Source organism: Puma concolor, chromosome B3 (genome assembly GCF_028749965.1).
Source record: "Puma concolor isolate L17-30 chromosome B3, mPumCon1.1.hap2, whole genome shotgun sequence".
Classification (NCBI taxonomy): Eukaryota; Metazoa; Chordata; class Mammalia; order Carnivora; family Felidae; genus Puma; species Puma concolor.
The window spans coordinates 28,952,981-28,979,225 of record NC_141672.1 but is presented as its reverse complement, the minus strand read 5'-3'; the positions used below and the strand labels follow the sequence as shown (position 1 = coordinate 28,979,225).

Below are 26,245 nucleotides of genomic sequence, written 5' to 3'. Positions count from 1 at the left end.
GCTCTGGCACTTTGGCCCGTCCTTGGCCTGGAGCTGCAGAGTTCTCAGGGAGCAGCCTTCAATGTGTGGAGGTAAATGCTGAGTGGTGCTAGGTGACACCGCCGGGTCTGTTGCCGTGTGGTGGGTGTGGCCGGTGTGGCGGGGGCCGCTGCAGAGGTGGGGGGAGCTGCAGGAAGGACAGGCTTGGTCCTCTAGCCATTGGAGGTGCGTGGCAAACAGCCTCAGGCCAAGCCGCCGTGGGGGGCTTCCCCAGCTGGAGAAAGCCTCCTCACCCTAGGCCTCTCTCCTTTTTTGGATGGCCCACACCCAATGACTGTTTGCTGTGGGGGGGGGGGGGGGGGGGTATAAAAGCCTGGCCCTTTGTCCCAACTTGGGTCAACTCTGAAGGGTATCCTGGCTCCAGACCCCACCGCGTTCAGGCCTGCCTCACAGTCTCACCTCCCCCTGCCCAGATCTGCTTCCTCCTCCCTTCCTCAAATGATATCCCAAGAGCAGCCCCTAATATACATCTGGTGCTAATCTCTGTCTCCGGGGCATCCAGCCCACGCAGCATGTGTGTGTGCAAGAGAGCAGAGCTGTGTCTTGCCGGGAGGGCATACAGGTGTGGGTGCGCCTGTCCCACCTCCCCCAGGGCCCTCCATGCAAGGTGATCTAGACGCCAGGCTGGTCCCTTTGCTGGCCCAGGCAGGCTCCTGGGGGTCTCGGGCGGGGGCAATAACTACAGGCAGCTCAGTGGAGCCTCAGTCACCTGCAAGCTCTTGACCTAGAAGGGATTTTTCTTCAGGCACGGACCTTGTCTTGTCCTGCTTGGAGTCAAGTGCACGCCATCACCCTACATCCAGGCTACCCTGAGCAGAGCAGTGGTGGGGTGGGTGGGTACTCTGGCCACCCCTCCTCCCGAGACCTTCTTGAGAAGACTGCTGAGAGCCCAGGGCAGCACACACGCAGCTGGAGGTCAGTCTTGGAGGACGGTGGGCTGCAGGCAAAGATGGAGGCAGGCAAGGACACGAAGAGGCCCAGAGGGCACCAGTGTTACAGAAATGTTTATTACAAGGATAAATATATACAATAGGGGGATATTAAAACCACTGATCCTGGGCCTGTGGGACTTCAGGGGATGCGGGGAGTGGAGGGTGAGGCAATGCCTGGTTGGGGAGGGTGATGGGACAAGGTGGGTCAGTGGTCGATCCACAGCCCTGGGCTCTGGATGCAGCCTGGGAATGACCAAGTCCCCAGATCCTGCACAGTTGGGTCCTTTGCTTGAGCCTGGACAGGCCTGCCCTCCCAATATACTGCCCCCCCCCCAGCTGCCTGGCTGCCTCTAAAATTCTGGATGTTCCCTAGTGGCTGGAGGTGTTGAGAGCAGCCCTGGTTAGGGACGTCAGTGAAGACGGCTGACCCCCTGCATTCAGAGGTGGGAAAACATCACTGGTCTTTGAGAGACATGTTGCCTAACCTTCTTCTCCGAGGTGGTGGGGTCCTCAAAAATGGCTGTAGTTTGGCTCCAGCCCAGATGCTCTAGGCATAATCCAAATAGTTTGGGAGACTCCTGCCATGTCCCTGTTCATGAATACGAAGGGTTATGGGGAAACAAATCTAGATAAATTCTCCTCATCCCTCTAGACCTTGCTCAAGGAACACCTCCTCCAGGAAGCCTTCTGAACACTGCTGGGCTGCCCAGCAGCCATGCCAGTCCTCTATCCTGCCCCTCATTTACACTCATGACTCCCCAGGGTCTCTCCTTGCTGCTTTCCCACAGGGCTGGATCTAGGGCCCTGTGCTCAGTGACTGGTGTGCTAAGGACACTCTCTGGGATAGTATTAGCTCAAGACCTCCCAGGAGGAGCCCAGAAAAGGGTGATGGAGGTGAGGACCTGGCGTGGAGCAGGGAGGCCTAAGTAGTCTGGCAATATTGCAGGACCTCTGTCATTACATCTGTCTTTTGTTCCTGCGCAAGGAAGCTCTAAGACCCTGCCTTGGGTGCAGAGCTTACGTGCCTGAGACTCTTCTTCTCTATCTAGACTCTATGGTGTCTTACAAGCCCGCAGGAGAGAGCCGGAAAGAGCAAGGGGTCCCTGTGTCTCTATGTATTTCGCTCCGGGTTGGCTGGGGGTCTTGGCCTCGTGGGGCCAGAGAGTGGAGCTGGGGAAGCTCAGGTTGTCCCCAGTGTGGAGACTCCAATTAGCCAAAAGAACTGGGTCAGGTCCCCTATCCCCAGGTGTCCTTTTATCACCCAGTAACCTCCTGCTTTTTCTCTGTGGAGAGGCTGGCAGAGTTGGGGAGTGGGATTCTGGCAGGGCAGGTAACCCTTTGTCTCGGGGGTGGGGGGCGGGGGGCAGAATAGGCTGAGCTCCCAGCCGGCCTCAAGCCAGAGGTAGGTCCTGCCTAGATGGCTTGACGGGCAGCCCTATTCTCTCTTGCTTCCTGACATAGCCTGGGCTAGAGGGTGGTGTCCCAGACTCTGCTCTGGGGCTGGGGGCTGTGGACAAGAAGAAGTGACAGTGAAGCCCTGCAGGCTGCAGCCTGGGAGGCCTCCCCACAACAAGCCAGGATCGTGGGTTGTCTTCAGGGGCCGGGGCTCTCCAGAGAGTCTGCAACCCCAAGCCTCACTGCCTCCTCAGGCGGAGCAGGGGAGCCAGGATGCCAGGCCCTGCTGGCTACTAGCCATGGCCATTCTGGGACATGTAAGCTGCCAGAGCCACCACCACGGCCACATAGAGACCGGCGCCCACGGCGATGGAGAGTGTGGCCAAGAAGAGGGCCCTGCGGGAGGTGGTGCTGGCCAGGCGGAAGTCTCCCTTGGAGATGGCCTTGCTGGTCTAGGGAGAGAGAGGTGCTGGTGAAAGGGGGTGTCCCCACGGTTGGGAACCCAGCCCCAGCCTGCGGGGGCTCTGACCCGGTCCTGCGCACGGAGGGTCAAGCCCTCCAGTGGAGGGAGGGAGCAGGAGCAGAAGCCCTGGGCCCCTCGTGCTCTTACCCCCTGGGAGAAGTAGAAGGCAGCGATGCCCAGGGGCCAGAAACAGCAGAGCATGGAGAAGATAGTAAGGCCCAGGTGATCCCTGGGCGGCAGCGCCACGAAGTTGTCTTCACTTTCACTGTCTGTCGACGTCACATCACTCTGCAAAACATGGGTGGGCTTTTGCCACCGGGCCCAGGATCACCAGTGGCAACGATGGGGGGCCACAGGTAGTGTCATCTGCTGCGGGGGGGAGTGTAGGTTGGGCTCGGCCCGCTCTACCCAAAGCCTGAACTGTGGCCCACTGATTCCCTCCTTTGGAATTAGCACAAGCATACAAAGAAAGAATACAAGTGTCAGTGTGCAGGCTTGTGTATCATCGGACAGTAATTGGGAAAGAGGAGAAAGTCTCAACGCCCAGTGGCCAGGAGATTGAGTTAATAAGTGGAGGAAGAACATACAATGGGATACCAGGAAACCCTTAAAAATCACCTCGTAGACAAATATTAAATTACGTGCAGCTATACTGAGATATGGTGCTTGGAGGGGAAAATCTGGTTATAAAACCATGTGCAGCAAGATCTTTCTGGGGGGAGTAGGGTGGGAGAAAAAGATTGAACAAAAAAAGACTAGAACATCATCGACTAAAATAATGTTCTCTTCCAGCGGTTTTCTGTATTTTTAAATTACTTATGTAATTAAGAAAACAAGAATGATAGGGGCGCCTGGGTGGCTCAGTCGGTTAAGCGGCCGACTTCGGCTCAGGTCATGATCTCACGGTCCGTGAGTTCGAGCCCCGCGTCGGGCTCTGTGCTGACAGCTCAGAGCCTGGAGCCTGTTTCAGATTCTTTGTCTCCCTCTCTCTGACCCTCCCCCGTTCATGCTTTGTCTCTCTCTGTCTCAAAAATAAATAAACATTAAATTAAAAAAAAGAAAAAAATTAAAAAAAAAAAAAGAAAACAAGAATGATAAATGCTATTACAAAATTAAGCCATTGGAGCACCTGGGTAGCTTGGTTGGTTGTGTCTGACTTTAGCTCAGGTCAACATCTTGCAGTTTGTGAGTTTGGGCCCCACCCTGGGCTCTGCACTGACAGTATGGAGCCTGCTTGGGGTTCGTTCTCTCTCTTTCTCTCTCTCTCTCTCCCCTCTGCCCCACCCCCACTCACGCTGTCTCTGTCTCACAATAAATAAATAAACGTAAAAAAATTAAGTCATCAACCCAAGTTTGTGTTTCTCAAAGTATGGACAGAATCTGTGCCAGAAACATAGATTCCTGGGCCCCAGGCCAGGCCCACTGAATCTCAACACCGAGAGGCTGGCCTGGGAATCTGCATTTCAAACACAGCCACTCACCTCCTCCTCCTCCTCCTGGTCATTCTCCTGGCCCTGCTGCTCCTCTTGAACCCCGTAGGACACAGTCTGGATGGTGACATCCTCTTCTGCTTGGCCAGGTTCTGTGGACCGCAGCGTAGGCCCCGCCTGGGGCTCCCTGTTCTCTGTGAAGCTGGTCTCACAGCTGTTTGCCCTGGCTTCCTTGACCTTGTCCCTCCCCAGGAGGCAGGTGGGCCTGTACCAGGCCTCCACGGCCAGCTGCAGGGATCCTGGGTCCAGGAGCTGATGGGTGCGAGCAGAGCCAGCACCACCCAGGAGGTAGGAGTAGAGCTTCTCCTCGCATGACCAGCTGGGCGAAGCCTCGGGGTAGGGGTAAGGGCCATGGAGGGGGGCGGGGCTCCGAGGCAGCAAAGGGTTCTGCAGTTCACTCAGACTCTCCATGGTTCTGGGGGCAGCTCCAGGGAGGGGAGCCTGGGCCAGCTGAGCTGTCCTCAGAGGGCCTGATGGGCGAGCAAGACAGATAGATGCTGAGTCCGGGGCGCTGGATGCAGGACGGGAAACGTTTAAGAACTCGGGCCCTCGGACCCTGCCTTTACCACTGGCCAGCTGTGGGACCTTGAGATGGCCACTGAGCTTCTCAGAGTTTCCTTTTCGTAGTCTACAAATCGGGTGTAGCCACAGTACTCACCTCATAGAGTTGGTTCATTCATTTATCCTGTCCACACTTATCGGTTGAGCATCAGCTCCCCACCAGGCACTGTACAGATACTGGGGACACGAAGGTGAGAAAGGCAGGGAGCAGAGAGAGGGAGGAGGATGCACTGTCTTCACGGAGCTCACGGTGGCGGAGAAGGCACCTGCCCTGAAGGGGAAGGACAGCAAGGGGCGTAAGAACGTGCAAGGCACGGAACGGACACAAAGGTGCAGGGAAGGCTTGGGAGCTGAGATAGAAGGAAGAGGACCAGTTGGCAAGGCAAGGGGAGGGGAACACATTTCATGCAGAGGCCTCGATAAGGGATGTTCGCTCTGAGAGCCTGGGAGAAGGCTGGTGCCTCTCAGGGTAGAGAGGGAGGGGTGAGATGGGGTGTGTGGCCAGACCACGCAGCCCTGTTTAGGTCTAAGGGGGCTTCAGGGGTCTTGGCAGGAGCGATAGGATAGGGTTTGGGTCCAGAAGCTTCCCATGGCTGTGTGGGGAGAGTGTCTTGGAGAGGGCTGAGCTCATTGTGACACCGATAGGAGGCTTTGCCATGGCTTCAGGTAAGCTGAGGACAGCTGGGACTCAATGGGAGGAGATGCAGAGAAGGGGAGGGGCCTTGGGAGATAATGGCAGGACTTGGTGGCCGGTGGGATACTGGATTGAGGAAGATTTGTTGTAGGGTTGGATGGGACCACGCTTCGCTCAGAGCTCAGCATAGGCCACGTGCTAATTGCTGTCGATTCTTCGCAGAGGAGGATGCTTCTCTCCAGTTATGGTCTTAAGGGGACGCTCCTTAGACTAATCTCCCCTCTAAGGTTAGTTGTGGCTTTGGGAAGTCCTGTGGGATCTAAGGCAGGGCCTCTGGAGCACTAAAGTCTGGACTTGCACATCCCAGCTTGAAGCGTAGACACACTCATGGGCTAGAGTGTAGATGCCCACCTGGGAAGGACACACAGTAGGTGCTCAGGGTTGATTGAAGGAGGGAAAGGCAGCCTATAAATGTGTTTACATCAAAGCCTACACACATGCCGGGGTGTGGCATGTAGAAGTGGGGTATGGAGAAAGGGGGGGGGCCCCCCCAGGGACCCTACTCTCTCCCTCCCAGCCCCATCATGATGCTGAAGGGTGAGAGGGTCATGTCTTGCCCTGGATTTATAATCTGAAGATCGGAGAGTCAGTCTTGGCCTTGATACTTTGGGCAAATAATCATGCCCTTCTGGGTTTCTTCATCTGTAAAGTGCAGATGATAATTCCTCCCCAACCCACAAGGTTGTTCTGAGGATCCAAAGAGATGGCTGATGCGTCATTGTGCATTATAAGTAGGAGGGGCTTCTGTGCCACCCTAGGTCATTTCTGGCCTGATGGTAAAGGGACAAGTGTGGAGAGGGAATTCTGCCCCCAGGGAAGGTTTGTCTAGGCCCCTTCTCCACTCCCACCTCCTATCAAGAATTCACCGCCAGAGGGGTGCCTGGGTGGCTCGGTCGGTTGGGTGTCTGACTTTGGCTCAGGTCATGCGTGATCTCACGGTCTGTGAGTTCAAGCCCCGCGTCGGGCTCTGTGCTGTCAGTTCGGATTCTGTGTCTCCCTCTCTCTCTGCCCCTTGCCCACTCACACTCTGTCTCTCTCTATCAAAAAATGGATAAACGTTAAAAAAATAAAAATAAAAAAGAATTCACAGCCAGAGCCTGGCCATTTCTCTTTCTTCCCCCAGAGAAGTGGTTCGATTCTAGAAAGTTGGTTTTCAGGAAACCTGAAGACAGAGCATGGCCCCAGGAATAATGGGGAATGGGACAGAGTGAGGGGCAGGGGAGGCCCAGGCAAGACCAGGGGGAGGCATTGAGGGTGGGTCCATGGGGGGCCAGGGTCCCTTGGCTGGCCTGCTATGAGGGAGGAGTGAGGGCTGTTGCCTGCCTGGAGGCAAAGGAGCAAGAGAAGGCTATCCTGGCCATGTCTCAGAGGCTCTGAGCCCGGAGAAGTGTGACCTCTGGGGCTGGGGCTCCCAGAATGTCTAACAGAATCCTGGAAGGACCCAAAGAACGGCGTGTGGCCTGAGTGCCCAACTCTTCACCCAGGGAGGGCACGGATGGTGCTGGGCTGCCCTACACCTGGGGGCTCTGTTGGCACACTAAGCAGTTACAAGTTCCATTTGGGCTGTCACCCAGCTGTGGAAGGAGTTTCTCCGCAAGCAGAGATGGGACAGCAGTTCTTGGGAGGGGCGGAGCTCATAAATGCCAGGGTCTCACTACTTCTCCCTCTTCTTTCCTCTCTATGGATCAAAATGCAGGGAGCCCCTGGGACTATAATGTGTGGACGGGTTCCTTCCTGCAGGTGGGGAGCTTGGAGTACCCAAGCTCGCTGGACTAGGCTTGTGCCTGGGCTCCTCTGGGCAGATTCCCAGCGGGACTGGTCTCTTCTGACCCCTGAGGGCAGTTTTTGAGTCCTTGTCGGAGCCTCCCCCACACCAGCAGATGTGACGTGCAGATGTACAATTGAAGGGCACGGGAGCATAAGGCTCATGGGTTTGGGAGTCAGGTACACTGGGATTCCATTCTGATTCGCCCCCATTAGCTTCCTGATCTGGCACCTCGGTTTCCCTATCTGCAATAAGAGGGGCTGGATTAAATGATCGCTGATGGTGGCACTAGCTCTCCATGAGCCCATAGCCTCAAGGAGCCCTGCAGAAGTCAGCTCCCCCACTCCCTGTCCTCCGTCAAGACTCAGGGATAGATGAGCACGCTCAGAATCCAGTGACGCACCACCTTCCCTATCATGGCGCCTCGAGCACATTGAAGGAAGCAAAGGGAAGGCAAGGCATCTCCTTGTCAGATGCACAGTGGAGCCGTAGCACCATCCCGTGGCTTCCCAACTCCCCCTGGGCCGCCACAGCCCTGGTCCTGCCCTCCATCTTGCCCACCCTATGGGATTCTAGGACATGGCTCCCAAAAGTCCCCGGCCTCTCCTCTAGCTGGTCTTAATTAACGCCCCCTCTGCTTACAGCCTCAAGGGTCCCTGTTGTCATCTGCGTAGGCAGAGGTATGTGGGCGCCTTTTGGCAGGGTGTGGTGGGGAGGACCGGCCCCAGGGCCCTCACAGCAGACTAATGCATCAAAGTCACCCTGCCCTATGTCCTGAAGGAGGCATAGGAGGCCTTGGCAATCACCTGTCCGCTCCCCCCCAGAAGAAAAGGAAGGATCCTTGTGGCCAGGAATCAGGCCCCAGAGCTCTGGAGACTGTAGGGGCACTTGCAGGGCACGTGTCCAGGACAGGAAGGGGCAGCTGGGTCCCAGCTCATTCCCCTGTTCTTGCCAGCCATCCTCTCTTGGTCAAAGTGCACCCAGCTGAGCTACTGAAACCCAAGCCACGAAGCCTTTCCTGGATTACACCCTCCTCCACCACACTGTGCCTCTGGGCAGGGGCTTCTCGGCTTCATGTACAAAGATGTATGATCCTGGGTTTGCACAACAGGGACAAACTGAAAGCCACCCGAGTGTCCAACAATCGGGCACAAGTTAAATAAATTGTGGTACAACAATCCAGTGGTACAAGGCCTTCGAACAGGTTTACAAAGAGGAATGACATGAGAAAATGCTCATTGCGGACTCAGTGAGAGGGAAGAAAAGAAAATGCTATGTGCCTGCAATCTTAACTCTGCCAAAACGTCAACAGTGATTATCGCCAGGGGTGGGCGCACAGGTGCTTTTCATTTGCCTTTTTACACCATTTTTTTCTGTTTCCCATATTTATTTTTTACATTGAGCATGTACTTCTTTTAAATCAGAAAAAAATTGAGTGTGCAGATTTCTTCCGGGCCGAATTATCTAAAAGTCGTTTTAAGCCTTGCCAGGTTTGGGGGTTCCTTCTGGGTGTAAAGGCTGAGCACAGTGTCAAAGCCTGCCCTGACACAGATAGACACACACACACACACACACACACACACACCCTCCGCCTCCATAAAGCAACCAGGTTATGGGCTACAGCACCTACTGACAGTCCAGCCAAGGGTCACAGTTCTTTAGCAGGTCACGTTCACCCCCGAAACCTGCTCGGGCCACACGGGAGTCCGCTAAACTGATCCTGGGGACCCAGCACTGAGCCCTGGCCAGAAGGAGGAGGTGGCAGGTCTCCAGGCCCAGGCTTCTCTATCCTTAGCCTTGCCTGACATTTTGGCCTGTTGCTGAGGGCTACCTCTTCCTGTTCTTTGGAGTAAAGGACCAGTATTCAGAGGATAATTTTCATCTCCACTTCTGCCTGGGGCTCATGTGGGCTGTGTGTGCCTGCTGTATAGACAGTACTGTATGTCAGCTTACTTGCTGGTGAGCGTGCCTCTGCGTGTGTGTGTGACATGTGCACACATGTGCACACGTGTGTGCATTCTGCTCCAGAGGGAAGACATGAGATGTCTGCAATTCTTTTCTTTTTTTTTTTAAATGATTTTTAATGGTTTTTTTGAGAGAGAGCAAGAGCGAGAGAGACAGATCATGAGCAAGGAAGGGGCAGAGAGAGAGAGGGAGACACAGCATCCGAAGCGGGCTCTAGGCTCTGAGCTGTCAGCACAGAGACCGACGCGACGCTCGAACCCATGGACTGTGAGATCATGACCTGAGCTGAAGTTGGACGCTTAACTGAGCCACCCGCGCGCCTCGAGATGTCTGCAATTCTGAAGCTAAGGAGATTGCTCTAGATTGTACAGTTGGGCAAGAGGTCCAGGCCCCACAAAAGGAGGACCTGGGAGGCCACAGCCCCTGGCTTGTTTCCTTTGGAGCTGAGAACTGAGCTGGGCCCTAATGTTTTCCACTTCCTGATTTAGAGACCGAGAGCACAACGCCACCTCCAGACTGGGGACAGGACACCATACGGGAATCCACTGGGATCCAATTACAGCCTCCACTAGAGTCTGATTGTTCTGGAGTCCAGTTACATGGTGTAACATCAGTTTGCTTATCTATAAAATGTGTGGAAGGGTACAAGGGGTTCATTTTTAATAGCTCAGCTCAATACGACCCTGAGATTCTATTGGGAGAGGAAGAACAATAACTTAACATTTATTGAGCTTTTCATCACGTGCCAGGAACCGAACTGCTCTAAGAGCTCATCTGACCCTATCATTTCTAGTGGGAGAGTCACAGCTGGACAGGGGGCTTCCTCTTCTAGGAAAGAAGTGGCAGTGTAACCTATGTCACACCCAATTGCCAAGAACAGTTAGAAAAACTAGGGAAAGATACGAAGGCGTCAAAGAATCACCAAGGGAGCAAGAACTTGAGGGGTCAAGTTGCCAAGATCCTAGAGGAAAAAGAAACACGGGGAGGTGAGTGTGACCCTTGGTGCCACTTTCCCCCTCCAGCAGTATCAGAGGCCGAGGCGGGGAGGGGATGGGAGTTCAGGGCCTGTTAAGGAGGGGCCCCAGGAAACACCCCTGGTTTTCAACTGGGACTTCTTATGGGGTAACCCCAAGGAGCAGGAGCAAACCAAAAACAGAGCAGCCTTTACAGGCACAGAAACCAGGCTTTGAATCTGCTCCCGCCTAACTGGATTAAGGTGACCTACATGCAGCCTCTGAAGCAGAAGTTGCCCGGGGCAGCGGTTCCGGTCATCGGTGTGCACTAACATCACCTGCACGACTTGGCCCAGGCTGCTGGGCTCCACCCTCACCGTTTATGATTCCGAAATAGGCCTGAGAATTTGCATCTCTAACAAGTTCCCAGGTGGTGTCGATGCTGCTGGTCCAGGGATCACACTTAGAGAACCGCTGCTCTAGGGGCGCCTGGGTGGCGCAGTCGGTTAAGCGTCCGACTTCAGCCAGGTCACGATCTCGCGGTCCGTGAGTTCGAGCCCCGCATCAGGCTCTGGGCTGATGGCTCAGAGCCTGGAGCCTGTTTCCGATTCTGTGTCTCCCTCTCTCTCTGCTCCTCCCCTGTTCATGCTCTGTCTCTCTCTGTCCCAAAAATAAATAAACGTTGAGAACCGCTGCTCTAATAGTCACTATAAGAATAGTAGGGGCGCCTGGGTGGCTCATTTGGTTAAGCGCCCGACTCTTGGTTTCGGCTCAGGGCGTGATCTCACGGTTCGTGAGTTCGAGCCCCGCATCAGGCTCTGCGCTGATAGCACGGGGCCTGCTTGGGATTCTCTCTCTCTCTCAAGATAAATAAATACACAAAAAAATAACAGCTATGATATACTGCAACCCCACATGAGCTAAGTGTTTCCTATGCTTCATCTCAAAACCATACAACCACCAGTGGGGCTGGTTGTGATTATTTCCCATTTTTCAGATAAACTGAGGCTCAGACAGGTCACGTAACTTGTCCAAGATTAAACAGTGATGGAGACTGGAATTGAACCCAAGTTTCATTGAATCCAAAGCCTGGGCTCTCACTTAACTGTGCCTTTCAGAGCCTACTTGTGTGCCGAGGGCCGTGATAAATAGTGTGGGTGTGACAGTGTCAAAGACTTGGTCTCCAATAGGTTAAAACCGAGGGCCTCAGTGAAGGGAATGGGAAATGGGAACTTCGTGAAAAGATTAGGAGATGGGGGGTGAGTTAGCAGCCCAGGGGTGGTTCCCCAGATAACCTTAAGGTCTGGGTTCATATAGATACAGACTCATTGTAAGGACGTTCAGCTGTTGGCCACTATCTCTTGGCACAGCAAGAGTGATTGCTCCTAAACCGAAAGATAAAAGCAAGATCTTCTTGGCAAGGCAGAGGATTAAATATAAATGATTAAAATCCAGGGAAAAGGTGAAATTTTTACGATTGGGTGCTAGATCATCCCCTTGTCAGATAATGTGTAAACCATACTGCAAATTGTGAAGTGCTGTGGCTACGGGGTTGTTTGCAGATGGCTTGAGGCTGGATTTGATGATCTCTGGTCTAGAGTCTTGGCTGCAGCTTGCTGCACCTGACAGTGGAGAGAGAAAGCCAGGGGTCTGGGTGGGGAGGAGGGCGAGGCCAGCGGAATCAGAATCGAGGGAAAATGAGAACTTGGCTTTCTTTGCTTCAGTTTGCCTCTTCAGGGAGCTAACACAATTGATTATCCTTTTTTCCCCGTTTTCAGCTGCTCCTCACTCCTGATCCTTCCTAATGGCACTTAAACATATTGTAGTCTCTCTCGCTTAAAAAAGAAATCAATTGTGATGATTGCAAAACCCAGCTGTAAATACTTTGATACTCCTCCCTTCGAGAGGAGGGATACAGACCCCCTCTCTAATCTGAGTGGGCTTGTGACTGCTTCAACCACAGAGCACAGCAAAGGTGATGCTGTGTGACTTCAGAGGCCAGGTTATAAAAGGCCATGCATCCTTTGCTCACTGAAAGACTCACTCCCCCAACCCTGAGCCACCCTGTCTGAAGCTGGACTACTCTGAGGTTGCCCTGCTGGAAGGTCATGTGTGTAGAAGCTCTGGTGGATGGAACCTGCTGAGCCAAGCCTTCCAGTCTTGCCAAGATGTTAGACATGTGAGTGAAGCCATCTTGGACGCTTCAAACCAGCCCATCTGTCAGCCAAATACCACGGCGTGACCTCTGTCCCTGCCATGTGGAGTGGAGTAATCACACAGCTCAACCCTGCATGGATTTCTGACCCTCAAGGTCATGAGGTAGAGTAAAATGTCTTTAGTTGTAGCCACTAAGTTTTGGGGGTGCTTAGGCAGTGACAGATAACTGGAAAGCCTTTCCTCAGTGCCATTTCCCTCCGACAGCCCCTGTCCTCTCTCTCTTTCACTTCACAGTCGCGTTTCTCAGGAGCATTGTCTCTACTCACATCAGAATCCTTCAGCTCTCAGCTCAAAAGTCCCTTCCTCAGGGAGATGTCCCTACATCCTCAGTCTAGATTTAGGCTCCTTGTTTATCTGCTCTCCAGGCTCCAATTCCTCCTCTCAAAGAGCTTAGCACAGTCTTTTTCTATATGTGTGATTTGTTGATTAGCGTCTTTCTCTCTCACCAGATTGTGAACTTCAAGAGGGTGGGGACTGTATCTTCCTCATCCGTGCAGCACCTTGCCTGGCGTATACTAGGCACTCAGTAAACAGTTGATCTCATGAATAAATGAGTGAATCAGTGAATGAGTGAGCTAGGTGTGCTAAGGCTCCCCCATAAGAAAGGACTTTCTAGGATCTGGGGTGGGTGGAGCATATCTGCATAATTTCTTGAGCAGTTAATTCAGACCAGTTCTTGGGATGCAAGAATAAACAAGAAATGGTACCGCCTTTGAGGGGGAATACAACTAGCAAATACGAAATTTCAATACAATGGAGTGAGTTGTGCTAAATACGACCAAGTGCTAGACGTACACTGATAAGGGACTCCTATCCTGGGATGGGAGAGGAGGCAATGTCAGAAATTAAGAAGAGGCTTTCAAAGCATGTGACATATGAATTGAATCTTTTTTTTTTTTTTTTAGTTTATTTATTTTTTGAGAGAGAGAGAAAGAAAGTGAGCGAGCAGGGGAGGGGCAGAGAGAGGGAGATAGAGAATCCCAAGCAGGCTCTGTACCGTCCGCACAGAGCTCGATGCGGGGCTCAAACCCACGAACCGTGAGATCATGACCTGAACCAAAATCAAGAGACAGACGCTTAACAGACTAAGCCTCCCAGGTACCCCTGAGTTGAAACTTCAAGGAAGAATCTGAGTCATCCAGGTGAGACAATGAGAGAAGGGCATTTCCAGCTGAGGAACCAGCACAAAAGCATGAGGTAGTGGAAAGGAGGGGAAGCCAGGGAGGTTTGGTGTTGGTGGAATAAGACAGGAGAGGTGGGAAGGCCTTGAATTCCATGCAGAAAAGCTCTCTTCTGTGGGAAGTGGGGAGCCAATGAAAGTGGTAGCAAGAAAGTGACATGGTCATACCCAATTTTAAAGCTCTCTGGTTGGCTGCAGTGGATACAAAGCACGGGAGGTGAATGAGAATGGCGGCTAAGAGTCCCATGAAGAGATGAGTACAAAAATGCAGGCAGGAGAGGATGGGGACCTAACCCTGATCTGTGGCAAAATGGATGGAAATGAAGAGCCATAACCAAGAAGGAGTCAGGAGGCTGAATGAACGGAACTTTGTGGCTAAGTCAGGAGGCTGAATGAACGGAACTTTGTGGCTAACTAGAAGTGAGGGAGAGGGAGGAGCCTAGAATGACTCCCAGCCTTCTGGTTTTGTCAATTAAGTAGAAGGTGAGGCCACCAACTGAGACAGAAAATCCAGGGGAAAGATCGCTGGTTCAAGAAGGCAGCCTGAGGGGTGTCTGGGTGGCTTAGTCAGTTAAGCGTCCGACTGCAGCTCAGGTTGTGATCTCATGGCTGGTGAATTTGAGCCCCACATCCAGCTCTGTGCTAACAGCTTGGAGCCTGCTTTGGATTCTGTCTGTCTGTCTCTCTCTCTCTGCCTCTCCTCTGCTCGAGCTCTGTCTCTGTCTCAAAAATAAATAGACATTAAAAATTTTTAAAAAAAGAAGTCAGCCTGAGCACTAGTGATGACCTCTTCTCCTTCAGATTCTATTAAAGTGATAAAGCATATATTTCTAAAAGAATGAAATCATAACAAAATTGGAAAACAACAAAAAATGCTATCAGTGGAACAGAAACACTGAGGAATTTCTGGAAGATAAAGAGCAAATGAAATTCTTTGGTGAGGAAATCAGTGTTGAGAAACCTGCAGCCCCAAACAGAATAAGAAGTAAGAATAAGTCTCATTCAAGGGGGACGTCTGTTAGGGAAACAAACTTACCCAACTTCAGAGGAAATCCGTACCAGTTGCCTATGCTAGTCAATACCTTCCTTTATTCGTAAGTCTGAGTGGACACCAAAGGATAATGAAGAACAACTCTATGAAAATAAAAGAGAAGGATTAAATACACAAATAGAACAATTGACCCAGTAAGATTGAAATCATTCAACTTATAGAAGAGATCTCTAAATTTTTTTCAATTCATATCCCCTGGGAGAAAAAAAAAGAGGACATTGTATCCATAAAATGAGAGCAGCCTGCTATGAAAAAAGAGCAAAGAACATGAAAGTGTTTTGGAAAATGAAAATAACTGTCTAAATTTTCAAAAAATTTAATAAAGTGGGGTGTTTGGCTGGCTCAGTCAGAAGAGCATGTGACTCTTGATATTGGGGTTGTGAGTTCGACCCCCATGTTAGGTGTAGAGATTACTTAAATAAACACAACTTTAAAAAATTTAATGGAGAGACTGGATAACAGAATGGACACAGTTAAAGATTAACTTTTTAATGTGAAAGAATAAGTTAATGAAATATCCCAAGACATAGAGCAAAAAGACAAGAAGATGGAACATATGAAAGAAAGGTAAGAGACATGGAGGAGAGTCCCAGAGGTTCAACATCCATCTAGTAGAAATTTCAGAAAGAAACAGCAGAGACTGAATGGGAATGACAATGAAAGGAACAGAAACAGGAAGTGGTTCCTGAGCTGAAAAAACAAAAAAGAATATTTATATTAAAAAGGCCCACCAAGTACCAATCCAGTAAAATGAAACACACACACACACACACACACACACACACACACACACACACTAACACAACAAGGAAGAGCAGGATAGGAAGGAGAAGTGGATGAGTTGGGTCTTGGGATGCTAGGGCAGAAAATCCACCTGACAGTTAGATGTATGCAGTTGAATCCCTGGGTCATGGTCAGGGCTAGAGAGAGACTTGAGAATTATCAATGGAGCTATGAAGAAGAGCAGGGCAGAGGAGAGGAGAGGGTGAAGGAGGGAACCCAGGAAAGAGAGATAGGATGGCTGGAACACTTCTCAGTTCCCAGGGGAGGCTTCCTAGGCACTTCCAGAGACATCGGTCTACCTTATTTTCTATCTGCTGCCAACCTGGGCTTCCCCTCAGAGCATAATTCATTGGCTTGGGGATGGATTTGTGGCTAACAAAGATGAAAATTACCGGGAGGATTGGGACAGCGGCACCACTACTCAAATTAGTCCATTTTCAAGCAGGAATCAAATCTTTATTCTTGCTGAAACAACCTGTCTCCTCACTGAAGCAGCTTGTTCCCAACCACTTAGAAGCAAATAGTACATCTAATGGCAGAAGATAACACACCTAACAGAGAGGAGAGGTAGAGCATCAGGTCCTCACTCCCTGCTTGGTTTGCTTGAGGGAAGGGGGTGGTGGGTGCTGGTGGCAGCTGCAGGAAGGAGGGAGAAGAGAGAATAAAGGAGGAGCAAAGAGAAGAGAGAAACTGAATACGAAGAGCAGGGTTGAGATTAGGGATGAGATTAGTCTTTATTGTCCCCCCACCTTGCAGCAGGGGGGACCTTATTCCAGCAGGATGCCCACCAAGCCCCTGAGAAGAAAAGGGGGTTAGAAAATGGCAAAGGTTTAAAGAAATCGGATGCTTCTTCTACTTTCTCCGTGGAGTGGTGTACTTTGGGACTGGAAGTCCCTCTAGGATTCATGGATGAATTGGCCTTTGAACTTGACGATAATTAATAAGGTGCAGATGTCTCTAGATATTTTATTCTCTGCTTCTGTCATATGTGTGCCGCCCAGCAGAAGGGACCTGCATGGGTGTATTTCAATGTTTCAATCTCTCTTCTTTCTTTCTTTCTTTCTTTCTTTCTTTCTTTCTTTCTTTCTTTCTTTCTTTCTTTCTCTTTCTTTCTTTCTTTCTTTCTTCCTTTCTTTCTTTCTTTCTTTCTTTCTTTCTTTCTTTCTTTCTTTCTTTCTTTCTCACACACACACACATACACACTTCATTTCTTAATGACCATGTTACATTTATCTATTCCTCTTCTTTAGATTCTCCCCACCCCACCCTGACCCCAGATAACCAGGATCACCTAATCTCTTCTTCCTTTTGAGGTGTTGCAGAAGGGGTCAAGTAGGACCCCCAGCAGGAAGTTGGCAGGTGGGGAACACAAGGAGTAGCCAGTGGGTAGTTCTCCCTGGTTGAGAGAGGAGCCAGATGTGTCTACCTTGGTGACCAGAGATGCCCTGCACTCTGACAACTCTGGGGGTGGGGTATCCACCCAAACAGCTGCAGACAGTGGGGGTGGTGGTGGTGAGTTGCTCTAGCCCCAGCAGGAGGCCAGCACCCCCACAGACTAGTCTTCTGGATAATAAAGCCCCTCTCTATGCTTGCTGTGCTGCGCGGTTGCCATTACTTTGTCATGAGGGTTAGTGACTGGCCGTTAATTCTGGAGAGCTGATTTTTGCCAGTGCTGCACCAACATTTGGGAGCCAGAAAGTGCTGACATGGGGTGGGGGGTGGTGGTTGATTCCCCCACCCTGGCGGGGCGCTTAAAGGGTAAGTCAGGGGGGTCACTGGCATGGCTTACTCAGCTCTAAAGAAGTGCCAATTAGCTGAGGTTTTTCTGGATATTGGCTGGGCCTGCCACAGTTGAGGAAAATTGTCAGAGGAGCTCATTTCGTTTTTATATAAAAAAAGCTCTCCCCAGGGATGGATCTCTCCCGACTGTCCCCTCTTCCAGTCTTCTTAGGAGAGGGGATCCAGCCAGGCAAGGTCCCTAGGAGGACATGGCTAAGAACTGGGTTCCTGGCTCTTGGCTACTCACAAGGAATGTTGTGAGGGGGTTGCTTTCCTAGAATCTTGTCCTGGAGGCAGGGGCCCTCCCAGCTCTGCAACCCTGTACACACTCATGGCCTTCCCGGGAAAATAAAGAAGAGAGGGGGAGCTTAAGGAAACATCAGAAACATAAATGGCTTTTTCAGGTTCTTATTGCTCCCTTCCACTCCATTCATAAAATCCAGTTCTTTGCTGAAAGGATATTAACTTAGTCTTAAAACCAGGTTAATGAAGCTGGTATGCTGTGTTCAAGAACTGAGGGATTTGCGGTCTCAAGATGGCCATCAGAGAGCCTCCCAGAACATCAGGAATGTTAGAACTTATCTAGTCCAACCCTCTTTTACAGAAAAGAAAAATGAAGCCTACAGAGGGAAAAGAACTTGCTTGAGTCAGTGGCAGATCTGGGACCAAACATGGGGCTCCCAGACGTCCAATCAAATGCTTTTATTCTGAGATATTTTAACACTCCATTCTCTTATTTTACACCCAATTACCGAGTCCTTACTATCTTCCAGGTGCTATGGGGGAGGGGAAGTGTGCAGGGAGGCAAAGAGATGAAAACAACACAGTCCTTGCCTTCAAGGAGCTGTTTCCTTAGATCTGTGATTCTTGGGGGAAAAAACAACGAAAACTGTGAGTCAGACTCTCACCCTATATTATCTTCTATAGGTGATGATGAAAGAGAAGGGGGGGAGGGAACCCTTTTGGCTCCTCAAGATTTATAAGTTGGGTTTCACGGACCCCAGGGAGGCCAAAGACAAAGGAAACCATGGCCAGGCTGGGAGAAAGGGGGTAGGGGTAACAACGATCAGATTACTTCCAGCCAGACTGGCTAGTGGATGGAAACGGTGACAGCAACTCATCCTGGTATGATGACCCACAGATGACAAGCCTTCAATCAGGCACATTGTTTCACTGAGTCCAAGGCAGTTCCCTGAGGTGGGCACAACAGCTACCTTATCCCCACTTTAGGGATGAGGAAACTGAGGTTCAGAGAGTTCAAGTAACTGGCCTCAAGCTGATAAATGCCAGCGCTCAGCCAAGAACTCCTAGTCTAGTGCTCTTTCTCTTGGTGGGGGTGGAGAATTTGTGCTGGGTTGAAATGATAGGGACAAAGCAGTGGTCAGCCACAGTGATAGGCCAATCTTCCTCTACGCAGTTTTATTTTGATCACTACATTCTGCCACTCAGAGAACTCTGCTCTGAAGAATTGGAAGCACTTTGCAGGCCTGAATGAGCTCATTCGGCACACTCTTGCCAGAAAGAGGGCAGACTCCAAATGGAGGCTCTGTCTAGGGTGACCAGCATTTGGGCACATAATAGAAAACAAGGCTCAGGTACCTCCACTCTCTGCCCTTATGCACCAAGCAGTATGAGGCAAAACCAGCCTTCTTCCATTAGAGTCAAGGGGGCCACAGGACAAAATGAAGGTATATTCTGGTACCTCCTTCCTTCCTTCCCTGGAGAAATGGGTTAATCAGTCCTAAGGGGCCTGGCCCATCCTCGGCCCAAGGGCCATTACTGGGCAAAGAAATCTTGAAGCGTGGGGTGAGGGGAAGACCACAGCCACTCCAGTCACCCTGATGAGCAGGCTTGGGGAGGAGAGGGATGCTTAGTGAAGCTGGCTCAGATTTCCCTCATGAGCAAAACCATGGTGGGCACTGGGGTACAGGAGTACGGGATACTCTCCTTACCGTTCTTTGTGGGCAGGGTGTCTAAGAGCTGTCTCAGGTTGGGGTTAAGGCCTGGTGGTGTGGGGTCAGAGTGTCCAGGTGACTACCTGGGCCCCAGTCCCACAGGCTCCTCCCAGCATCCCCAGTCTGTAGGGTGAGGGGTAGGGATAGACTTGGCAGTGATCTCTTGCGGAGCGCAAGGTGCAGTCAGTAGGGAGGAAGATCCCCCATCCCTGAGAGGGGTCCCACTGCACTCCCCAGCTCGATCGGGCCTCGGTGTCTCGCTCTGGGTTCCCGCTGTGCCCCCAGACGGCCCCTTACCTGTCCCGCCGAGGACGGTCCCGCCTCCTCCGCGGGGCTCGGGGGCCCAGCATGGGCCGGTGAACGACGGCGCCCCCGCCTTGCGGCCGCGGTGGAGCTCCCAGGAGGGCGCCTCTGCTCCCGGCCCCGGGTCCCTGCCTCCGCCGCCGCCGCAGCCGCCGCCGCCGCCGCCGCCGCTTCAGCACCGCGGACAGCTCCCGCCCGCCGCCCGGCGCCGCCGCCCGCCCCGCCCGGCGCGGTCCCGGGAGCCCCGCATCCTGGTCCGGCCCCGCCGCCGCCACGCAGCCCTTAGCCCGGCCCGAGGCGGCTCCGCGCCGACTTGGGAGAGCAGAGAGGAGGATTCCCCTCCTCCCTGCCTCCCGCCGCCGCTGCCGCCGCCGCCGCCGCCTCTTTCTCCCCTCCGTCTCCCTTCCACGCTCGGGAATCAGCCCACCAGGCACTCCGGACCCAGCTCCGGGGCGGGGCGGGGCGGGGCGGGAAGTCAGGGGAGCCCAAAGGAGGCGGCGGAGCGAGGGGCGCACAGCTGGAAAGGTCTCTCTGATTCCAGGAGCCGAGCTCCCTTTCTCAGTCCTTCTCCTTACCCTACTTCCCCATTCCCCCAGGAGCGATGGGCGGCCCTCGGGTTTCTTGAAGTATTTTGGAGGTCCTAGGTTCCCAAGCTCTGAGTTTTAAAATTAACCTAAAGAGAAGAAAAGCAAGCAAGCAGAAAGCATTTATTGAGCGCCTACTATATACCAGACACCATGCCAGGTTTTTATGTTTGTAACCAATATAATCTCATTTAATTTTCTTAACAACTCTATGAGGCAATGTAATCCTCCCCTCCCCCTGCCCTTCCCCTCCATTTTACACAGGAAGACGCTGTGCTCAGAGATTAAATCTCTTGATTGGGAGACAACAGTGCTATGCTGGCAAGGGCACAGGCTTTAAAGACCATGGGCCTAAGGTTTGGTCTTAGTGTCTCATTAACTGTATAACCTTGAGCGAGTTAACCTCTCAAAGACTTGGGTTTCTCATCTGCAAAATGGGGGAGCTGTATCCACTTCATAGGGGTCATATGAGGACAAAGTGAGATGACAGATGTGACATATTGGTCTCAAATAGGCCCTCAGTGGGTACACATTCTCTTCAGTTCTCCCAGAGGGAGATCTGAGATCTGAGCCCAGGGCTTCGGTCTGCTTTGTCTCCCCTACTGTGCTGCTCTTTATCTGTCCCCCTGCATCCTGCCTCCTGGTTTCCTTTTTTTTTTTTTTTTTTTTTTAAATCATGGGGGATACCCTCACCTTCAGGATTACAAGTAGATGGGGCTATTTTTCAAGTTCCATACCAGGTCTTGAGTCTCACCACAGTACCAGGGGCTTGGGAGGGGAGAGTGTTCCCATTTTCTGAAGGCAAATAGGGGCAAAGTAAACCCCAGAGCAGAATGAAGCAGGGGCTGGGGGTGGAAGGAGGCCCTGGGGACCAGGCTCTGGCAGTGGGAATCCTCTCTCCTCCCATCCAAGGGTGTCATAGCACACTGAATAGTGAGCTCCAGGAACCCCTTACTCCCACATAACATGAAGCATCTGGGGAAGTTCACTTTAGTTCCCAGCATGCACTGTAGGAGCCAGGAGCTCTTGTCATGGAGTTTGGGTCTCCTCCTCTCCACTGGACAGAAAACTCCCCAGGCCTTGTGCGGTGTCTGGGCTGGGCTGATGATATTGGTGTTTAACCTATTGGGTGCTAAATATATTCTTGTTCTTCTTGCCCCTGCCCCATTAGAGTGGAGGCCCTGAGGCTAGGAAGGTTCTTGGACCACTCATCTGGAGCCTATAGAGCATCTGCAGAGGCATTTCTCCCTTCCTTACCACCCCCCCACACACACACCCAAGACCCTGTCCCTTGAGTCTATGTACCCTCTTGCACCTTTGCTCCCCCGTGGCCTTCCTCTCACAGGGTCTCATGGCCTTCTACTTGGCCTTGGCTCCCCTCTGCTCCTTCCCTCCCTACCCTGGCTTTGCTCCATGCCTGGGCTGCATACCGAATTACTAATCAAAAGGATAATAAAAAAGCCAGTGAAGCAAAAGCTGCATATAAATTGCAAATACTAATGTTGATAATTATATGCTGTTGCCTGGAGGGAAAACTTGTGGAGCGGCCCCTGATGTTGTGTCAAGGACCCTGGCCTAGGCACCGAAAGACCTGGGTTTCAGACTGGTTTTCGTCCTGAATTGGCACAGCCTAATCTCCATGGACTTTTGCTTCCTCAGGATTCTGAGCCTCCTCAGCAGCTTTGAAGACACTGTAGGGGCAATCAGCACCATGCGAAATTGTGACAGAGAACACGGGCTGATGCAGTGGTAAGTGTTTCTTTGAGGGAATTTCCCTCACAAGATCTAGGGGGTGGTTCAGGAACTGTAGACTCTACAACTATGCAAAATTTGCATTCCATGTTCCTCTCCCTTTTCTTCCCCCCCTCTTTTCTCCATCAGGCATGTCCTGCTATGTAATGAAGGTCTGCTTCCCTGCTAGACCCTGAGAATAGAGGTATAAGCCATAGTCTGGGTCCTTGAAGGAGCTGCCACGAAGGGTGATGAGGTAGATAAACACGTTAACCAGCCATTCCAAAACATTGAAATAAATGTTATCATAGGGTAATCGAAAAGGACACAGAGAAGGAAACAACTAGCCTTGCCTGAAGAAGTACCGGCAGGCTTCCTGGAGGAGGTGACATTTGAGCTGAGTTTCATTAAACAATGAGACATTCACCAGGAAGGCCAGGAGAGGAGGACATTTTGGAAAGAAAGGCTGGAGAGAAGAGACGAGGCTGGAGGACTGGTGAGGAAACTACAGCAGAGTCCAGGAAAGAGACAGTGAGAACTTGAATAAGGCAGAGTCAGAGGGATGGGGAACACAGGATGGGTTTGAGACACTTCTGGGGAGAACAGAGAGGAGAGATTGGTTGTGAGGAAAGGGAAGAGACATCAAGGGTAAAACTGGGGCCTCCTGTTTCTGGGTATCTGATGCTATCTAAGTTGGGCGTTGGGAGGGGAGCGCACTTTGATTACCCGGGTAATGCTGCTGACTGCCATAAACTCCTCAGTTTCTAGGCCTTTACACTTTCAATTTTATTCTCCCTTTAGTTCCTAGACATTTTTCTTTTTTTAGTTTTTATTTTTCTTTTTTAAAAAATGTTTATTTTTGAGAGAGAGAGAGAGAGTGTGCATTTCCATGAGGGAGGGGCAGAGAGAGAGGGAGACTGAAGATCCAAAGTGGTCTCTGTGCTGACAGTAGACAGCCCCGTGTGGGGCTCGAACTCATGAACTGTGAGATCATGACCTGAGCTAAAGTTGGACGCTTAACCAATTGAGCCACCCAGGCGCCCCTCTAGGAAATTTTCTTAAGCCAAAAAAATCTCCCATTTTACCTTGATTGTCTTAGTAGAAAAGGGAACGGCCCAGGCTTGGGCTGGGAGAGCTTAGTGGACAGAGAAACCCTGGAGGTCTTCCTGGAGGAGGCAGCAGGTATCCTAGCTGGAACTAAAGCAAGGTCTATAGAGAAGGGAAGGAGTAAGGCACTGGGTGAAAGCTTGGGAGGAAATGCCTTCATGTCCTGTTCTGCACCCACCTCTGATATCCTCCAAGCAGAATCCAACACAGTGGACTCTGTTTATGTTGGTATTAGCTCTGGTTGCTAATTTCTTTCCACCTGGGGATTTCTCTTCATAAGCTCTTTTATGCACAAACTCTTAGCTCTTTATACAAGAGCTTGATTTGCTCGCAGAATTCCCTAGGGAATGTAAATCAGCACCAAGTGTGGGGAGATCTTCTTTACTCGCTACATCAATAGACCACACAGTAGAAGGGACTCTCCCCATAAAAGAGAAGGCGGGTCTCACTCCCAGCCCAGTGGGCTCAGTACCTCTGAGTCAAACTCGTGGTCAAGGCCACACAGCTGGGACCTACAAAGCCCTAGGTAATGGGGTGGGAGGGAAGCAGACTGGTATAGAATGCAAGGTCAAGTGGGCCTTTGGGCTGTCCATCAGCCAAATCCTACCCCCGTGGACATGGCTCCAGAATGACATGGCTCCAAGAAGGGGTTCATTTCTGGGTATAAGTAGGTAATGGGAATAAATTCTTGACTCTGTACTGGAGAGAACCCTGGAGATCCTCACTGCTTCTGAGTCAGGCTCTTTGGTTAGAGGCAGACCCCCACCCCTCCAACAATGAGGTCTGTAGTAGTCTGTCTCTTAAACTTTGGGCGGCTTTGGCAGTACCACAACTACCCACTTCTCTCCATAGGGGATTGCAAAACTTCAGATGAGGCAATTTCTTTAGCAGCACACCGATTCATGCAGGGAAAGAAGCCAGGAGAGTTCTCAGCACCAGTCCTGCCCAGCTTCTTGCTCTCCTACGGAGCACAGGTTCACTCAAGCCTGGGAACGTGCATGGCCGTTCCTGCCGTTTTGAGACCCAAAGCCAGAGCATGAGGAGGCGGAATAAGGCAACCACAGACTGCACAGCTCAGAACTCCATCCACGTTAACTCTGGCATCCACAGGCTGCCTTGGGGGCATGTGAGCGCTTGCTCACTGGCAGAGGAACCTGCGCTGCTGGCACTTTCCCACTTTCCCAGAGCAGGATGTGTGACTGCATATGTGTGAGGGGTGGGGGAGGGGCGGGGGGGGGTGAGATTTATCAGCAGGTGGCAACTCCACCAGGTCTTTCCTCCGATGCAATAATGAAAATGAAAACGAATGGAAGACCAAGAATGCTTTATATCTGCCTTCCTCTACACTTTTTGAAGCATTTGTTCAGCTCTTATCTCACTTGACTCTCATAAATGTGTCTCTTTCCCAGGCAACAGATGAGGAAAAGGAGTCCCAGAGAAGTTAAGTAACTTCCAACTCGGGAAAAAAAGTCAGAGATCAGCCAAATGAAAAAGAAAGGAAACTGATGCATGATTCTGCCTTTTTTCTGCGCTTGAAGCTACAGCCAGCCAGGTGAGGTCTGCAAGGGGAGGCCTTCTTTGCCTTCACCTTGAACTGAGACCGCGAGGAGTGGGTCCCAAATTCTCGTGAGGCCCTGCCCTGGAGCCCTCTGAAAAGCTATGGTCCAAGACCTAGGGCAGGTCCCATTTTTGAGAGAGGGTGGTGGTGGTGGTGTGTGTGTAGGTTGGTATATACTTGCTCTAGGGGTAACTTTCTTTCTCTTTAAGTTTATTCACTTATTTGTGTTAAATAAGCCCCACCCAATGTGGGGTTTGAACTCATGACCTCGAGATCATGGAGAGTTGCATTCTCCTCCAACTGAGCTAGCCAGGCGCCTCGACCCCAGGGGTAACTTTCTGAGCCAGGAAAGGAAAGACTTTTCTCCCTCTGTGTGTAGGAAGGCACTTTCCTACAGAAGCTGGAGTACTTTTTATATTCTTCAGCTCAGGATAAGTAGGAGAGAGAGAGACCCATTCTGGATGCCTACTCTGTGTCAAACATGTACCTTTTAATCCTCAAAACAATTCAATTAGGCTGTTTTTAATCGAGGCCCGTGGAAGTGAAGTTAATGTGCCAGATGCATACATCCAGCAGATACAGGCAAGATTTGAAGCCAGGTCTGTCTGATGCCAAACTGAGCACTCTCTACTCTCTTCCCCAGCAACCCTGCTCACTTCCATCATTGTCCAAGGGATTGGGACATTTCATGAGGGAGCAGAAAAAGAAACCTGAGGAAATAACCTCAAAGTGTAAAAAGAGCCTCTCTGAATGTCCCTTTCCCCTCCAGTGGAATGGGAATGGCGCAGGGCCCTGAATTCTCTGCTGGGTCAGGAGCCTATACTATACTTGCCAAACTCTAAGGCTGAGAATTGTCCTGTGCTTTCTTTGTTTATTTCCCTTTTGTTCTCCCTTAATTTTTCTGATGTTCCTTTTGAAAGTCATGGCCTGACTCAGCTGGTTAAGGGGACCCAAGAGTGAATGGGTGGGGGAGGAAGCAGCAGTGGCAATGTAGCCTTAGGGGCCGGCAGGGTGTGCCAGCAGAAAGGAAAATGACAAATTGGGGGGAGGGGACGTGAAACACTCAGCTTGCTGTTTTTCTCTTCCAGGACACCCCTCCCAAGATCTCTTCTTTTCTCCTGCCCTGGAAGGTGTGTGTGTGCGTGCGTGTGTGTGTGTGTGTGTGTGTGTGTGTGTGTGTGAAAGGGACAAGAGATAGGTCCTCAAAGGCCAAGTTATTTGCAGTTACCAGCTTCTTGATCCCTGGTCCCCCACAGTCTCAGTACGCTTGGGGCATCCACATAAGGCCCTGCCTCACAGTGAGCCCACATTTGGTTTCACTGCAGCCTGTGCCCCATCTGTCATGCACATCTCGATATTCAATCCTCTCCCTTTGGCTCCCAAGCCTGTTATTCCAGCACAGACCTTGGGTACTGACTCCATCAAACTGGCAGGGCTCCGCTGTGTCAATGAGAATGCTAAGAGTGATGATGGTGAAGGCACACTGCGCCAGGTTGGGCACTGGAGAGCTAGCAAGAGGGTAGTACGATAGATGACAGAAAGAGAGCTGGACGGGCAGATGGATGGATACACCGATAATAGATTATCTAAGTGCCTACCATGTGCCAGGAACTGGGCTAAGAGCTTTATGTGCATTATCTCAATGACCATCTATTAAATATGTGAAAGAGGCATTCACTCCATAATATAATTCAGATTTATTCTCAAATAATTTAATAAGTGCCAGGCATCATGCAAGGT

At 51.3% G+C, this 26,245-nt stretch overlaps 1 protein-coding gene across 3 annotated transcripts; it reads right to left on the bottom strand.

Annotated features, from left to right (window-relative positions):
• Nucleotides 1–1,030: 1,030 nt before the first annotated feature.
• Nucleotides 1,031–20,211, bottom strand: SYNDIG1L (synapse differentiation inducing 1 like). 3 transcript variants are annotated; one of them, XM_086709274.1, is made up of 6 exons: nucleotides 19,520–20,211; nucleotides 14,691–14,788; nucleotides 4,978–5,151; nucleotides 4,311–4,789; nucleotides 2,977–3,117; nucleotides 1,031–2,818 (listed from the first exon to the last, which is right to left on the bottom strand). In XM_086709274.1, the coding sequence occupies exons 4-6, from the start codon at nucleotides 4,728–4,730 to the stop codon at nucleotides 2,660–2,662; spliced, it is 720 nt and encodes a 239-aa protein (XP_086565400.1). In that variant the 5' UTR covers nucleotides 4,731–4,789; nucleotides 4,978–5,151; nucleotides 14,691–14,788; nucleotides 19,520–20,211; the 3' UTR covers nucleotides 1,031–2,659. The 3 variants fall into 3 exon arrangements, with proteins under 3 accessions (XP_086565400.1, XP_086565401.1, XP_086565402.1); XM_086709275.1 differs by lacking the exon at nucleotides 19,520–20,211 and adding an exon at nucleotides 16,040–16,555; XM_086709276.1 differs by lacking the exon at nucleotides 14,691–14,788.
• Nucleotides 20,212–26,245: the final 6,034 nt, after the last annotated feature.

What these genes read in the sequence shown, in the direction of transcription:
- SYNDIG1L (XM_086709274.1), bottom strand. Translation starts at nt 4,730, where the DNA reads ATGGAGAGTCTGAGTGAACTGCAGAACCCTTTGCTGCCTCGGAGCCCC. An exon ending in ACCAGGAGGAGGAGGAGGAG is followed by an intron (nt 3,118 to 4,310) that starts GTGAGTGGCTGT and finishes CATGTTTTGCAG; the next exon opens with AGTGATGTGACGTCGACAGA. An exon ending in CCTTCTACTTCTCCCAGGGG is followed by an intron (nt 2,819 to 2,976) that starts GTAAGAGCACGA and finishes CTCTCTCCCTAG; the next exon opens with ACCAGCAAGGCCATCTCCAA.